Here is a 17,485-nt window from a genome sequence, read left to right on the forward strand (position 1 = left end):
TGTTTTTTGGGCAGTTTCCAAAGTTCTGTGCCCTTTCCACTCACTTCCATCTGCCCTTCAAGCCTGGCCAGCAGTCTCTCCTCCCCTCCCTTCTTTTTCAAACCACATTGGCATTCCTCTCACGCCAATTGCTCAAACTGCCTACTAACCCTGACCACACACACACACACACCTCAGAGCAAGGAGCAGCCACTGATCCGCTGATGTAGAACCCTTAACCTTCAGGTCCAATTCTACCTTAATGGAATTTCAGCATTCGGAATTCCGAGTGTATTCGGCGTTCCGAGTGAATGCAGAACGCGGGAATGGGCAGGGATAGAAAGACTGATATGGACTCACCCACTTTGGCATTTTGGCTCCGTCCGGGTCATGATGGTGGTACTGGAGGACCAGGACGGTGGCGATGACGGACAGGCCCACGATGACCATGGTGGTGGCAAAGTACTGGGCTGGAATACAAATAGACAGAGAGAGAGAGGCAGGGCTTAACTCAGAGGAATCATAGGAGATGATATACTATGACTGGAGACCAAGGGCATATTCAGTTAATATATGCCACAGAGCAGATGCTTTTATCCAAAGCGACTTATAGTACAGTGAGTGCCTACATAGTATGTGTATGTAATCCCTTTGGGAATTGGACCCGCAAACTTGGCATTACGTGTGCCACGCTGTTACCAACTGAGCCACACAGCAGGAGGTTTACTGTCTTGCATAATGATGTATGGCCCTAAAAAGAGCCCCTCTGAGATTATTAATTTATTTATAAGTGAGCATTTGAACCGTGCCTGGTGTTCAGTCAGTCGCAATGTTCAGAATGTTGAAGATAGAAATGTAGCTAATAAAGGATGTCTGCAGAAAATACTATATTTCTATTACATTTCTATCTCTAGTCTAACTTCTGAACGCTACAGCAAGCTGCAAGGCCGACTTGCCCTATACGCAGACCATGTGACACAGGGTGCAATATCGAAATTTGGTAGTGCAAATGTTCCTCTTCAGTCAAGGACAGACATAGTATAATAAGAAATTAACTAACTTTCTCTCCTGTTAGGTTAGAGCCAGCCCTGGCAAGCTGAATATGTTCCTCAAGTCAGAGACTAAATGGGCCATCATATCATGTTAGGGGGATCTGGCCTCTCTTTATTGGATAGCTTGAAGATGTTGTGGAACCAATCGGCTGGCATGCAGAGAAATAGCTGACATGAGGATATCAATATGTTTAAGAATATAGATATCTGTCAATTGTAAAAATATGAAGAGTCATTGGGCTTGAACTGCAGATTCATTAGCGGAAAAGATTACACACGCATATCCATTGCTTTGAGCATTGCTCAATACCAAAATATATATATTAATCAAATTATAAAAAGAGACCGCAATCTATACTCCCATGCGGCACTGCAATCAACGCCAAGTCTCATTTTTTCATTTGCTTGTAACATTCATCAATTGACCCATTTGCTTGCCAGACTGTCACATGCTAGTCAACTCACTTCAGCTTAACTAACTGTGCGCCCCATCAGCAATTGTTGGTACAGTAGAAAATAACACTCAATTTAAAAAAAAAATCTCTAACCTGACTGCCTGCCACTTGACCGCGGAGGTCTCAGATGCTAAGTAGTCAGGGTCGTTGTATTCATTAGGGCACACCGTAGTAAAACGTTTTGCAACGGATAACAAAAACAAGCATTTATTAATGAACAACTTCAGGTAGTCCCCTCCCTGTTTCAGTATGTTTTCACTCCATTTGGTGCTTATAAATACACCCCAGGTTTCATGGGTGAGTGATCGCACTTATATCCCATAAGTCCAACCGATTAATGACCTACTGTATGTGACAAATGAACTTGGAGGTGCCACCCAGTTTCGCTTTAAAGGAGTGTGTCACTTTTTCTGCTTCATCAGCTCTTTCTACCTCGGGTAATTTATGACCGGTTCGTCTTGCGGATGTGGTGACACAGAGGGGACAGATGGATTGATGAAAGGAATGAATGGATGACTGAGAAGAACAGATGGCTAGAGAAACGGACAGATTAGAAAATTGATAGATTAAGGAGTAGGGTGAGGATGAAGGTCTCCCTGAGCACTCACCTATGAGAGGAACAGAGTCGGATGTGGCCGGCATGATCTCAGCTACCAAGAGCATGAAGACAGTTAGAGAGAGCAGCACAGTGATACCTGGAGAAAGGAGGAAAGAGAGGGAGAGACAGACAGACCATTAGAAGACAAAACCTACTGTACAGTGATGAAAAAAAGTATTTGATCCCCTGCTGATTTTGTACGTTTGCCCACTGAAATGATCAGTCTATAATTTTAATGGTAGGTTTATTTGAACAGTGAGAGACAGAATAACAACAAAAAAATCCAGAAAAATGCATGTCAAAAATGTTATAAATTGATTTGTATTTTAATGAGGGAAATAAGTATTTGACTCCCTCTCAATCAGAAAGATTTCTGGCTCCCAGGTGTCTTTTACACAGGTAACGAGCTGAGATTAGGAGCACACTCTTAAAGGGAGTGCTCCTAATCTCAGCTTGTTACCTGTATAAAAGACACCTGTCCACAGAAGCAATCAATCAATCAGATTCCAAACTCTCCACCATGGCCAAGACCAAAGAGCTCTCCAAATATGTCAGGGACAAGATTGTAGACCTACACAAGGCTGGAATGGGCTACAAGACCATCGCCAAGCAACTTGGTGAGAAGGTGACAACAGTTGGTGCGATTATTCGCAAATGGAAGAAACACAAAATAACTGTCAATCTCCCTCGGCCTGGGGCTCCATGCAAGATCTCACCTCGTGGAGTTGCAATGATCATGAGAACGGTGAGGAATCAGCCCAGAACTACACAGGAGGATCTTGTCAATGATCTCAAGGCAGCTGGGACCATAGTCACCAAGAAAACAATTGGTAACACACTACGCCGTGAAGGATTTAAATCCTGCAGCGCCCGCAAGGTCCCCCTGCTCAAGAAAGCACATATACAAGCCCGTCTGAAGTTTGCCAATGAACATCTGATTGATTCAGATGAGAACTGGGTGAAAGTGTTGTGGTCAAATGAGACCAAAATCGAGCTCTTTGGCATCAACTCAACTCGCCGTGTTTGGAGGAGGAGGAATGCTGCCTATGACCCCAAGAACACCATCCCCACCGTCAAAGATGGAGGTGGAAACATTATGCTTTGGGGGTGTTTTTCTGCTAAGGGGACAGGACAACTTCACCGCATCAAAGGGACGATGGACGGGGCCATGTACCGTCAAATCTTGGGTGAGAACCTCCTTCCCTCAGCAAGGGCATTGAAAATGGGTTGTGGATGGGTATTCCAGCATGACAATGACCCAAAACACACGGCCAAGGCAACAAAGGAGTGGCTCAAGAAGAAGCACATTAAGGTCCTGGAGTGGACTAGCCAGTCTCCAGACCTTAATCCCATAGAAAATCTGTTTAGGGAGCTGAAGGTTCGAGTTGCCAAACGTCAGCCTCGAAACCTTAATGACTTGGAGAAGATCTGCAAAGAGGAGTGGAACAAAATCCCTCCTGAGATGTGTGCAAACCTGGTGGCCAACTACAAGAAACGTCTGACCTCTGTGATTGCCAACAAGGGTTTTGCCACCAAGTACTAAGTCATGTTTTGCAGAGGGATCAAATACTTATTTTCGTCATTAAAATGCAAATCAGTTTATAACATTTTTGACATGCGTTTTTCTGGATTTTTTTGTTGTTATTCTGTCTCTCACTGTTCAAATAAACCTACCATTAAAATTATAGACTGATCATGTCTTTGTCAGCGGGCAAACGTACAAAATCAGCAGGGGATCAAATACTTGTTTCCCTCACTGTACAGTACATCATACAGTACCAGTCAAAAGTTTGGACACACCTACTCATTCAAGGGTTTTTCTTTATTTTTACTATTTTCTACATTGTAGAATAATAGTGAAGACATCAAAACTATGAAATAACACATATGGAATCATGTAGTAACCAAAAAAGTGTTAAACAAATCAACATATATTTTATACTTCAAATAGCCACCCTTTGCCTTGATGACAGCTTTGCACACTAAATAAATCACAGACAGTGTTACCAGCAAAGCACCCCCACACCATAACACCTACTCCATGCTTTACGGTGGGAAATACACATGCGGAGATCATCCGTTCACCCACACCGCATCTCACAAAGTCACGGCGGTTGGAACTAAAAATCTCCGATTTGGACTCCAGACCAAAGGACAATTTTCCACCGGTCTAATGTCTATTGCTTGTGTTTCTTGGCCCAAGCAAATCTCTTCTTCTTTTTGGTGTCCTTTATTAGTGGTTTCTTTGCAGCAATTCGACCATGAAGGCCTGATTCACACAGTCTCCTCTGAACAGTTGATTTTCAGATGTGTCTGTTACTTGAACTCTGTGAAGCATTTATTTGGGCTGCAATTTCTGAGGCTGGTAACTCTAATGAACTTATCCTCTGCAGCAGAGGTAATTCTGGGTCTTCCACTCCTGTGGCGGTCCTCATGAGAGCCAGTTTCATCATAGTGCTTGATGGTTTTTGCGACTGCACTTGAAGAAACCTTGTTCAGTATTGACTGACCTTCATGTCTTAAAGTAATGATGGACTGTTGTTTCTCTTTGCTTATTTGAGCTGTTCTTGCCATAATATGGACTTGGTCTTTTACCAAATAGGGCTATCTTCTGTATACCCCCCCTACCATGTCACAACACAACTGATTGTCTCAAACGCATTAAGAAGGAACAAAATTCCACAAATTAACTTTTGAGAAGGCACACCTGTTAATTGAAATGCATTCCAGGTGACTACCTCATGAAGCTGGTTGCGAGAATGCCAAGAGTGTGCAAAGCTGTCAGCAAGGCAAAGGATGGCTACTTTGAAGAATCTCAATATATAAAATAAATATATAAAATATATCTTGATTTGTTTAACACTTTTTTGGTTACTACATGATTCCATATGTATTATTTCATAGTTTTCATGTCTTCACTATTACTCTACAATGTAGAAAATAGTCAAAAGTAAAGAAAACCCTTGAATGAGTAGGTGTGTCCAAACTTTTGACTGGTACTTTATATTATCAAAAGGTGTTACAATTCTGTATTAACTGAAGACTTAGATGTTCTAGAGCAGTGGTCACCTTTTTTGAGTTGATATCACTTTCCGAGTCAAAATGCTTAAACATCGTAAGCCTATGCAACATTCACCTATTAAAAACAGTACTGTAGTAATGAGGTTTGTGCAGTGGGCTATAGTCCCAATACATTATCACCGCATATTGGCTTTGCTTGAATTGCCCTGCCAATGCATTGTTGTTCTTCTCAGAACATTTTAAAAATTATATTTCTACATTTGAGATAGGCTATATGATCACACTGGTAATAGATCTGAGTGAGCATACAATTAGCTTTTTTTTATTTCACTGATGGAGCCTGCATCAGTCTCAGCGTTGGGAGAGGGCAGCAGACTGAGGGTCCGCCTCTCAACGTCCCTCCGCTCTCCCTTTTCTCTGCTGACACTGACCAAAAAGGGACACCATCTTCCAGCTGATGGTGAAACTCGAGTCGCATCGCATTTTTTTCTGCCTCATGCACAAATTCATGTTGTACTCCTATGACCAGAGAAAGTGAAATATTCCTCAATATTAAAAAAGACCCAAGCCGCTAATAATAACAACACAATCCTATCGATACACTTTCCTACTCATTCATTGCAGCTGCAGTGCTGGTTGTAGAGTGAGTGGAAGTAGAGAGGAACGTGCATTTTATGGTTTCTAAAAGTGTTGAATAAAAAGTGTTGACAGTGCTGAGTAAAAACTTAAACATGAACTCACTCATAAAAGCAGCAGCTCTATGCTGTATACGTTGACAGTTTCTCTAGTCATGGTTTTAAAGGTTTAGAAATCTTACAGTATCAACTTTGCAGTCGCTTTCTTTCACGCCTGCTACCTTACTGCAGACACGGTAATCTGAGCCATCCGATTGGCCAGTGGTAGGCCTATAGTGCACTTGATTTGCTCCCCCCGGGCCCGCCGGGAAAGATGTTTGCACCTTCAGACATATGAAATGGTTCAAAATGAGAACACGTCGCCTTCCCGGCCCGCAGGGCAGCTGAATCAGGTGCACCTACCGCCAACAGTGTGAGACTAATACAAAAATTGGGACGAAATACTTATCCTGTATACTTATCCTAATAACCAAATAAGGTTATTGAGAGCGATGCCATAGTGGAACCATTTTAGGGTCTCTGAAGAAGCAGAAAAGTTTTGGCCCTCTAGGACCGGGATTGAATAGCCTTATTTGCATATTTCCCAGGGTGCCTTTCGATTGAATTTGAGCGTTACCAGTACCACCCATGACTGTGTTTGCTAGTGACAGAGACATGGTTGTTGCATTCATTCATTTTCAGTAATATGGCCTTCACCATTAGATCCCAAGTAAATATGTTATCATTAAAATTACATTATTTCAGACATTACAATACCTTATTTTGAGAGCCAAGTTTTACCCTAATACAGTGGCCTGAAACTCATAGTTTACAGGCCACATTAGGCCTTCAAGTCACATTATGTTGGCTTGCAAAATTGGAATCCAGCCAGTGTGGGGGATACCCAACATTTTGAATTTTTATTCACCCACAACCTGCATTCCGAATGACTGCTAGGGTAGGGAGACTAAAATATGAGAATAGCTAAAGCATCTAAACTGGAACACCCATTTCAGTAACTGTTGCAATAAGTCCAAGTAACAGATTGGAATAGTTTAGAAAAATGTATGTTATTTATATTTCAGTAGCTGAAAATTTATTAATCAATCAATGTACATGCAAAAACGTACATAGATATTGAAACAATCCTTTCTAAAAATCAAACCTGCAATAGAGCATGCTGGGAAATATGACAATGATGGGCGTGGTTTTGGTTCAACTATGGTTATTAACACCAACACTGTATATATATATATTTTTTTTTTCCAATGTGTGTTAATTTAACACTTTAAAGTGATAATTTAACTCCTGAATCAACACTAGAAAGGTTACACTGAAAAATCAACACTAGTTAACACTGGCCAATTTGCTGTGTTCTATGAAAGGGACACATCTGCAGGCTTCCATACATTTCAAGAACCTTTTCGAATTCTGAAGAACTGTAGCTACCCCATCAAGAACCCCCCACTTAACCCAAAGGTTCTTTATTGGGCAAGAGTTCTCCAAGGAACCTTAAGAGCTGAGGAAGAACCATTTAAGAACTTTATTTTATTCAGTGTACAGTGGGCTATGACTCACCAGCAGCACACTCCCCAAAGTTTTCTAATGAACTCTGAGGATCAATAAAGCCAGGCGATCCAAGGATCAAGATGGATAGAGTGCTTTCCTCTCATTAACCACTACTGTATTCTTCGATGCATCCAGTCGATACATTTTATACGAAAACATATGGAAACACACACACGCATGCAGACAGACACACACACACACACCCACACAGCACGCACACACACAGAGACGCACGCACACACACACTATCTTGTGGTGTCACTTCGTAAAATGTTACTTGCAGTTTGACTCCGAGTTTCAAGTCAGTTCATTGCCAGCAGATATTGATTCAAGACCATAAGTCATCCAGTGATTCAGGAGGTGGGAGGGGGAGAGTGGGCAGACCTGGCTAAAGTAGTTAATTGAAGTATCTTCAAAATGTAGTTTTCTATAATACTGTCTCAATATGCTCTAAATTAACTGTGAGCGTGATGAATTGTTTAGGGAAAAGCAATGTGTGTGTGCCAGATCCTATCAAACCTTATAGCAATGTTTATGCCACATCTTAGTTTACATACAGTGCTTTCAGAAAGTATTCCCACCTCTTGAATTTTTTTAATGTTGTTGTGTTACAGCCTGAATTTAAAATTGATTAAATTGAGATGTTTTTGTGATTGGCCTCCACTTTGACATAATGTCAAAGTGGAATTATGTTTTTTGAAATTTCTTGAAATTAATTAGAAATGAAAAGCTGAAATGTCTTGACTCAATAAGTATTCAACCCTTTTGATATGGCAAGAATGTTCAGGCGTAAAAATGTGCTTAACAAGTCACATAATAAGTTGCATGTACTCCCTCTGTGTGCAATAATAGTGTTTAACATGATTTTGAAATGACTACCTTATCTCTGTACCCCACACATACAATTATCTGTAAGGTCCCTCAGTCGAGCAGTGAATTTCAAACACAGATTCAACCTCAAAGACCAGGGAGATTTTCCAATGCCTCGCAAAGAAAGGCACCTACTAGTAGATGGGTAAAAAAAAAAGCAGACATTGAATATCCCTTTGATCATGGTGAAGATATGAATTATACTTTGGATGGTGTATTAATACACCCAGTCACTACAAAGATACAGGCGTCCTTCCTAACTCAGTTACCGGAGAGGAAAGCGACCTCTCAGGGATTTCACCATGAGGCCAATGGTGACTTTAAAACAGTTACAGAGTTGAATGGCTGTGATAGGAGAAAACTGAGGATGGATCAACATTGTACTTACTCCACAATAATAACCTAATTGACAGAGTGAAAAGAAGGAAGCCTGTTTATATATATATATATATAAAACATTTTTTTTCAAAACATGCATCCTGTTTTCAACAAGGCACTAAAGTAATACTGTTAAAAAACTTTTTTTCCTGAATACAGAGTGTTATGTTTGGGGAAAATCCAATTCAACACATTACGGAGTACCACTCTCCATATTTTCAAGCATAGTGGTGGCTGTATCATGTTATGGGTATGGTTGTAATCGTTAAGGACTGGGGTGTTTTTCAGGATACAAAATAAATGGAATAGAGCTAAGCACAGGCAATATCCTAGAGGAAAACCTGTTTCAGTCTGCTTTCCTAGTTATAGTTTTCACTTATGTCTACTTAAAAACCTATGGCTAGACCTGAAAATGGTTGTCTAGCAATGATCAACAACCAATTTGACAGAGCTTGAAGAATTTTGAAAAGAATAATGGGCAAATGTTGAACATTCCAAGTGTGGAAAGCTCTTAGAGACTTATCCAGAAAGACTCACAAATGTAATCGCTGCCAAAGGTGCTTCTACAAAGTATTGATTCAGGGGTGTGGATACTATTGTAAATGAGATATTTCTGTATTTCATTTTCAATAAATTAGCAAACCTTTCAAAAATGTTTTCACTTTGCCGTTATAGGGTATTGTGTGTGTACAGTCATGGTCAAAAGTTTTGAGAATGACACAAATACTAATTTTCACGAAGTCTGCTGCCTCAGTCCCTCTTTGCCATGAAAATGAACTTAATCCCCCCAAAAAACATTTCCACTGCATTTCAGCCCTGCCACAAAAGGACCAGCTGCCATCATGTCAGTGATTCTCTCGTTAACACAGGTGAGAGTGTTGACGAGGACAAGGCTGGAGATCACTCTGTCATGCTGATTGAGTTAGAATAACAGACTGGAAGCTTTAAAAGGAGGGTGGTGCTTGAAATCATTGTTCTTCCTCTGTTAACCATGGTTACCTGCAAGGAAACACGTGCCGTCATCATTGCTTTGCACAAAAAGGGCTTCACAGGCAAGGATATTGCTGCTAGTAAGATTGCACCTAAATCAACCATTTTTCGGATCATCAAGAACTTCAAGGAGAGAGGTTCAATTGTTGTGGAGAAGGCGTCAGGGCGCCCAAGAAAGTCCAGCAAGCGCCAGGACCGTCTCCTAAAGTTGATTAAACTGCGGGATCAGGGCACCACCAGTGGAGCGCTTGCTCAGGAATGGCAGCAGGCAGGTATGAGTGCATCTGCACGCACAGTGAGGCGAATACTTTTGGAGGATGGCCTGGTGTCAAGAAGGGCAGTAAAGAAGCCACTTCTCTCCAGGAAAAACATCAGGGACAGACTGATATTCTGCAAAAGGTACAGGGATTGGACTGCTGAGGACTGGGGTAAAGTCATTTTCTCTGATGAATCCCCTTTCCGATTGTTTGGGGCATCCGGAAAAAAAATGTGTCCGGAGAAGACAAGGTGAGCGCTACCATCAGTCCTGTGTCATGCCAAAAGTAAAGCATCCTGAGACCATTCACGTGTGGGGTTGCTTCTCAGCCAAGAGAGTGGGCTCACTCACAATTTTGCCTAAGAACACAGCCATGAATAAAGAATGGTACCAACACATCCTCCGAGAGCAACTTCTCCCAACCATCCAAGAACAGTTTGGTGACGACCAATGCCTTTTCCAGCATGATGGAGCACCTTGCCATAAGGCAAAAGTGATAACTAAGTGGCTCGGGGAACAAAACATCGACATTTTGGGTCCATGGCCAGGAAACTCCCCAGACCTTAATCCCATTGAGAACTTGTGGTCGATCCTCAAGAGGCGGATTGCAAACAAAACCCCACAAATTCTGACAAACTCCAAGCATTGATTATGCAAGAATGGGCTGCCATCAGTCAGGATGTGGCCCAGAAGTTAATTGACAGCATGCCAGGGCGGATTGCAGAGGTCTTGAAAAAGAAGGGTCAACACTGCAAATATTGACTCTTTGCATAAACTGAATGTAATTGTCAATAAAAGCCTTTGACACTTATGGAATGCTTGTAATTATACTTCAGTATACCATAGTAACATCTGACAAAAATATCTCATAACACTGAAGCAGCTAACTTTGTGAAGACCAATACTTCTCAAAACTTTTGACCATGACTGTAGATGGGTGAGATTAAAAAAAATATTTAATAAATTTTCAATTCAGGCTGTAACACAACAAAATGTGGAATAAGTCAAGGGGTATAAATACTTTCTGAAGGCACTGTATGTAGTCTATTGTTTCTTACTCTGAAAACAAGAAGCATCTAAAAGTACCTGTAAAGAGTATTTATCATCAATTGTACGATAACATGGATGTGGTTTGTTGCATACAATTTATTTCACTACAAGACAAAACACACCCATGTTAAACACCTATGTCCTACGCACAGAATTTGAACATTAATTAATTATATACGTAGTTGAACTCATTCTGGCAGTAGGCTGATTCATACACACACACACTCGGATTCACAAAAACACACAATCATCTCCAGGTCTCTCTGGGCAGGCAAGAGAGGACATTTCCAGTTCACCTGGCCTGAGGCTCCAGCCCAAGCTCAAGCCCAGTCACGCACGCAGACAGGCAGACAGGCAGGCAGGCAGGCAGGCAGGCAAGCAGACAGCCCATAGCCACAGCCCAGCCAGAAGCATAGAGGTCTTGGGGGACTGGCCCCTGCAGCACTGCTCTAACAGATGCACCCCACACACATCTGGACCTGGCCCCCTCTGCCATCACTGGGAAGATTGGGCGCTAGCCTGGGCTGTGCCCATAGTCAGTGGCTAAATGTGTTGTGTTTCATGCACTGTCGTTTTTTTGTTTGTTTCCAGGCTAGGTACTGTAGTGTAGCTACCTGTAGCCTATAGATGCAGCTTAAGCATGTCACAAGCGATCTGTGTGATGATAACATATGCTCTTTAAACTCAGTGTGGCAGTGTGTGTGTATGCGTGCGTGCGTGCCTGTGTGTATTACTGTAGGTAGGGATCTGTGTAAAGCCAGTCCACCTAAATAAATGAAATCAGATGCTGCCAAGTCAACTGGCATGAATAATGTATTTAGGCATACCTTTTAAAAATTGCTTTTTGAAACTTTTTTAAAAAGTAAACTGCAGATGGTACAAGCCCATCAGTCAAAACGGCATAGGAGTAATTATACCGAGCCATATATGTAAAAACCTTCACATACCACATACATAAACATCTCTACTGTATATAAAGTTTGGTTCTGTAATGACAGTATATTCATGCAGAGTTAAATATAATCCATTGTGGATGAATAAAGGATTTTCTTCTGACATGTAGACAGTGGGTTGTCCGGTGAGTGAAGGGACAGCGTTTAGTTGCCCTAGAATTCAACAGACGGCCTTTGGGCTGAGTGTCAGTCCTGCTAGCATAGACTGAATCCCGGTCAAGAGTGTTTACTTTATAAACCTACTTCCCTCATACGCACGGACACAAACACACATGAATATTCAGCGACACCACACATTCGGCACACAAACACACAAACATTCCGTATGTTACTCATGCAAACGCAACAGAGCAGACCATAATCGTACGGTACACCACTGTCTAACATGCCCTGTTTCATCACATGAAGAAAAGCATAACCCTGTGCTCTGCCTCATGGTATTTAGTCATGTACCTTACCGACACCCCTCATATACACACCCTTTCACGCACACGCACCCACCCTCCCGCTCTCTCTCTCACACACACACACACACAGTCTTGCGCAGCTAACCTTGTGGGGACATAAAATTCAGTCCCATTCAAAATCCTATTTTCCCTAACCCTTAACCGTACCCTTACCCTAACACAAAAACCTAACCTTAACCTTAACCCTAGCTACTAACCCTAACAGTAATTCTAACCTTAGCCCTAAACCCCCTAGAAATAGCATTTGACCTTGTGGGGACCAACAAAATGTCCGCAGTTGGTCAAATTTGTCTTGGTTTACTATTCTTGTGGGACTTCTGGTCCTCACAAGTATAGTCCCTCTCTCACTCTCACTCTCACGCACACACACACACACACACCCCCTCCCCAGTCTCACCCAGTGAGATCTTCTCTCCAGAGTCTGCGGGCAGCAGGAGTATAGTCCCTCTCTCACTCTCACGCACGCACACACACACACACCCCCTCCCCAGTCTCACCCAGTGAGATCTTCTCTCCAGAGTCTGCGGGCAGCAGGAAGACGAGCAGGGCCAGGGTGGAGATGAGGACACAGGGGATGAGCAGGTTGAGGCCGTAGTAGAGGGTGCGTCGGCGCATCACCACCGTGAAGGTCACGTCAGGGTAAGGCTCCTTACAGCAGTCGTAGAAACGTTCGTTCCTCCGTCCAGGGACCTCTGCATCACACACACAGACAGAGACATACAGTATATGCACACACACATGCATCCTATTTTATACCATGGCATTGTTGAATACTCATTTCTGATTGGCTTGAAGGGCATTCTAGATTGTGCATTATTTCCCTATAACGCACGGTATAATTGCACGGTATAATTCAATAGCTAGGAAGTTAAGCATTATTGGCATTGTTAAATTATAGCCATGGTATAAAAGGGATAATCAACTAGGGGCTCTATGCGTTCTCTGGAAAATAATGCAACTCCGTGGAAGGTTTGTTCCACTCCGCTAACACACCTTCCACGTCTTGTATTATTTTCCAGAGAACGTATAGCCCCTCGTTGATTATCCCTTACATAATCACTGCCAGAACACACCAATAACAGGCTTCAACGACTAGCCTCTTGTTATCAAGAAAGTACATCAGGGAGTGAATATTGGAAAGAGTCCTCTTACATGCTCCACTACTCTTATGGTCTTTAGTACATTGGTTTTGATTGTGTATATGCCTATATAGGAGGTAATAATCGGGCATGTTGATGGTGAAATCGGCAGATTGCTTCCTGTGATTTCTATTTCGTGGGGCCTCAATGCTCCATTGGTTGGTCTCCTAAGGACACATTCTATAATCTCTTGCTCCATCCTCTCTTTGTTTCTCTCTCTCTCCCTCTCTATTTCTTCATTTCCATCTCTTTGAAGCACATGAATGTGTTTTGGCTCCCCAGGGAGCGATGAACAGGCCTTTGTTGATCATTAGCCCCCAATAGGACTCCTCCGTCTATGTAAAATGGAGGCAGCCAAGGTCTCCTAGACCGTTCCATTTATGGAGGGTGAGGGCAGGGGCAAACATAACCCATTCTGAATAGAGCTCTGCATGCGAAAGAAACATGCAAAAGACATGTCTACATCTGAACGTCATTACATCCACCATTAACACAGCTACAAAATGTACATCACAAATTCAATTAAAACCATTTATACCGGGAACGGATTTTTTGCAGCTTACTGCACAGTCTAATCCATCACAACATTTGGTTTGATCACTAACCGAACACTAAATAGAATTCAGCTTAAAAAAATTAAAAAATAGGGACACCGAAATGTCACTTGCCCGTCACGCTTTGTTGCATAATAGAGCATTTCAAACCGGTTGATTTGGCAAACAGTGCCTGGAGACAGACCCCCCCCATTCCTCAACAACCAGATGTCTTTAGAGGCATCAAAGCAATTGGTCTTTCGAAAATTAGTTCAGTCATGGCTGCTATCTGCTTAATTTTTTTATTCCAATGAATGTGGATCCTCAGAGCTGCCCTAGTTTGCACACCATGTCCAGTATAGCTCTTACATAAAGGAAACTGGTATGATATATTCAATAGTAATCATACAACCAAACCTCAAACTTCTTCGAGCATAATCCACACTTTCAGTTATGCGTTTATTATCTCTTTGACTTTGTGAGTCAGACTCCCAGCTCTGTGCTTTCTATGGATCTTTGCCATTCGGGACTGTACTTACCCACGAGGTCCCACTCTCCATTAGCAATGTATCCAGTCACATCTGCCTCAATCATCTGCAGGTCTAAAGACCAGCCCCCGTACGTCCACGAGCCAAACTTGAGGTCACAGCGCTGGACATCGAAGGGAAACCAGCGCACGTCGATGTAGCATGTGCTCTTGAAGATTCCTAAACAGTAAATTTGCTTAATTGTATAAACGGTTACCCAAGCAAATATCAATAAATGGTCAACAGAATGGAAAGATGGGATGAAACAGGGATATAATAATAATTCTCCCTAATTATAAGGGGGCCAAGAACGGAGCCCTGGGGAACTTCAAAACAGTTGATTTGAGAGGGGAAGACGAAGCCAGAGCCAAAGCAGCCTGAGCATGATGGATTGGGACAGGGCTCTTTGATTTACATACCCTGGATCCCCCACAAGATGAATGGCGGAGAAATTCAATTTGTTCCCAATCTCTAAGCGTCTGCAAAGCGTTTCCACCACAGCCATTCTGCCTATGTTGGATTACTTTTCCCTGCAATAAGGGTCTCTCTTGACATTTGTGAATGGCCTATTAAACTGAATGACTTAGTCGTTGATATCGGGTCGACTGTCATGTTTTGCATACCCCCCTCTCTTCGTCCATCCAGACCCCAAAGTAATTCATTTCCGCTGTCTATCGTGATGCAGCTGTTTGTGGCTCTATTGATTTCTGTCAGTTACAACCCTGTGTTTTTCTCTAATTGCTGCAGTCAGCTGGAGGGAGATACTCAGACAGGGTGCCCTTTGCGATCACCTTCCTGACACGTAGGTCCTGCTGGTCCCCTATTGGTGACATGCTGTCAGGGACTTTTATGGCTACATCCCGGAGGTGACATTACTGGGTCAGAGAAGATGGGGTCAAACTAGGTGTTAGGGTAGACATGGGAGAGGGTTGTGACAGCTTATAGAGACATTACCCCCCCCCCGCATCCTATTTCTGCCTCGCTCATAACTCTGAGATCAATCAATGCCTGTCGTAATGACATTCTTAAAGGTCATAAAGCTGATTTACAGACTGATTTGCAGATAGGGAGCTATTTGACTACACTGCACTCCATTTCCAGACAGAGACAATGTGTCAGCCAGCCCCAGTCAACACACACCCACAATGGTTCACATGTGGTGTGTCTTATAATTCGGCATGGCGTTGTGTAGAATCTAGTTAATCAGCTCTGCATGACTTAATCCATTAGATATGGGAGATTCTTCATCACAGGCACCACTGCCTTTGTTTGTGGGAGCAGAAAAAAACTAAATGAATAGCGGAAGTTTGGAACGAACACAGAGTGATTGCATCATCATTCAGATCCGTAACTTTTCATGGCTTCTTTTATTGGCCCAGAGGGACCTCTCTGACCAAATTGACCTGGTTATTTCCTGACCACTACACCATTTTGATACAATTTCCAGGCCCACTCATATATACCAGTGGAGGCTTTTGCAGGGAGAATCAGGAGAATGGACTTCCCCTGTGATCTAGGAGAAATTAAGTAGGGTCTTACCTGGGGGCAGATACTGGCAGTAGCCTGTGGAGTTGACTAGGACGTTGGTGTGGAAGGTGGCGTCAAACCTCTCGTCAGCGCTGAGCATTGGACACAGATTAGCAGTTAGCGTCCATCAGCGCTTTATTTGCACATAAAACCTAACCATGTAGCTTCAGTGGGAAAACAAGACCGTAAAGCGCTCAGCAGAGCTGGAGTGTCACTGCCGGCGCAAGGGCTGTGTAAATCATAGTTATTCAGCATAGTGCAAAACAAATAGCATAGACCAGGGATCATCAACTAGATTCAGCCGCGGGCCACTTTTTTCTTGAGTGGATGGTCAGGGGTCCGGAACATATATACAAAAAATGTGTAGACTACAAATTGACCACAAGAAGCCCAAACAGACATAATGTTTGACTAAAACATAATAATTTCAAACCTTGCTTACATTTGTGTACGATCACATATATATCTCTCTATTATGCGTGGGAATAAAGTCCTCTCACTGTCAACTGTGTTTATTTTCAGCAAACTTGTGTAAATATTTGTATGAACATAACAAGATTCCACAACTGAGACATAAACTGAACAAGTTCCACAGACATGTGACTAACAGAAATTGAATAATGTGTCCCTGAACAAAGGGGGGGGTCAAATCAAAAATAACAGTCAGTATCTGGTGTGGCCACCAGCTGCATTAAGTACTGCAGTGCATCTCCTCCTCATGGACTGCACCAGATTTGCCAGTTCTTGCTGTGAGATGTTACCCTACTCTTCCACCAAGGCACCTGCAATTTCCCTGACATTTCTGATGGGAATGGCCCTAACCCTCACCCTCCGATCCAACAGGTCCCAGATGTGCTCAATGGGATTGAGAACCGGGCTCTTGGCTGGCCATAGCAGAACACTGACATTCCTGTCTTGCAGGAAATCACGCACAGAACGAGCAGTATGGCTGGTGGCATTGTCATGCTGGAGGGTCATGTCAGGATGAGCCTGCATGAAGGGTACCACATGAGGGAGGAGGATGTCTTCCCTGTAACGCACAGCAAGCTCAGTCCGATGATGCTGTGACACACCGCCCCAGACCATGACGGACCCTCCACTTCCAAATCGATCCCGCTCCAGAGTACAGGCCTCGGTGTAACGCGCATTCCTTCGACGATAAACGCGAATCCGACCATCACCTCTGGTGAGACAAAACCGCGACTCGTCAGGTGAAGAGCACTTTTTGCCAATCCTGTCTGGTCCAGCGACGGTGGGTTGTGCCCATAGGCGACGATGTTGCCGGTGATGTCTGGTGAGGACCTGCCTTAAAACAGGCCTACAAGCCCTCAGTCCAGCCTCTCTCAGCCTATTGCGGAAAGTCTGAGCACTGATGGAGGGATTGTGCATTCCTGGTGTAACTCGGGCAGTTGTTGCCATCCTGTACCTGTCCCGCAGGTGTGATGTTCGGATGTACCGATCCTGTGCAGGTGTTGTTACACGTGGTCTGCCAGTGCGAGGACAATCA

General features: G+C 43.0%; 1 protein-coding gene across 1 annotated transcript in view; it reads right to left on the bottom strand.

Annotated features, from left to right (window-relative positions):
* Positions 1 to 17,485, bottom strand: part of LOC311134530 (neuronal acetylcholine receptor subunit alpha-7-like) — a gene marked incomplete at both ends in the record, with an annotated part of 29,430 nt that overhangs the window by 1,162 nt on the left and 10,783 nt on the right. Inside the window, 5 exons of the mRNA XM_084168231.1 lie at positions 340 to 449; positions 2,095 to 2,181; positions 12,750 to 12,944; positions 14,464 to 14,631; positions 15,991 to 16,070. Coding sequence (XP_084024357.1) covers positions 340 to 449; positions 2,095 to 2,181; positions 12,750 to 12,944; positions 14,464 to 14,631; positions 15,991 to 16,070 — 640 coding nt within the window. The remainder of the gene's footprint in view (positions 1 to 339; positions 450 to 2,094; positions 2,182 to 12,749; positions 12,945 to 14,463; positions 14,632 to 15,990; positions 16,071 to 17,485) is intronic.

Source organism: Coregonus lavaretus, assembly GCF_964263955.1.
Source record: "Coregonus lavaretus genome assembly, chromosome: 9".
In the NCBI taxonomy this organism is placed as follows: domain Eukaryota; kingdom Metazoa; phylum Chordata; class Actinopteri; order Salmoniformes; family Salmonidae; genus Coregonus; species Coregonus lavaretus.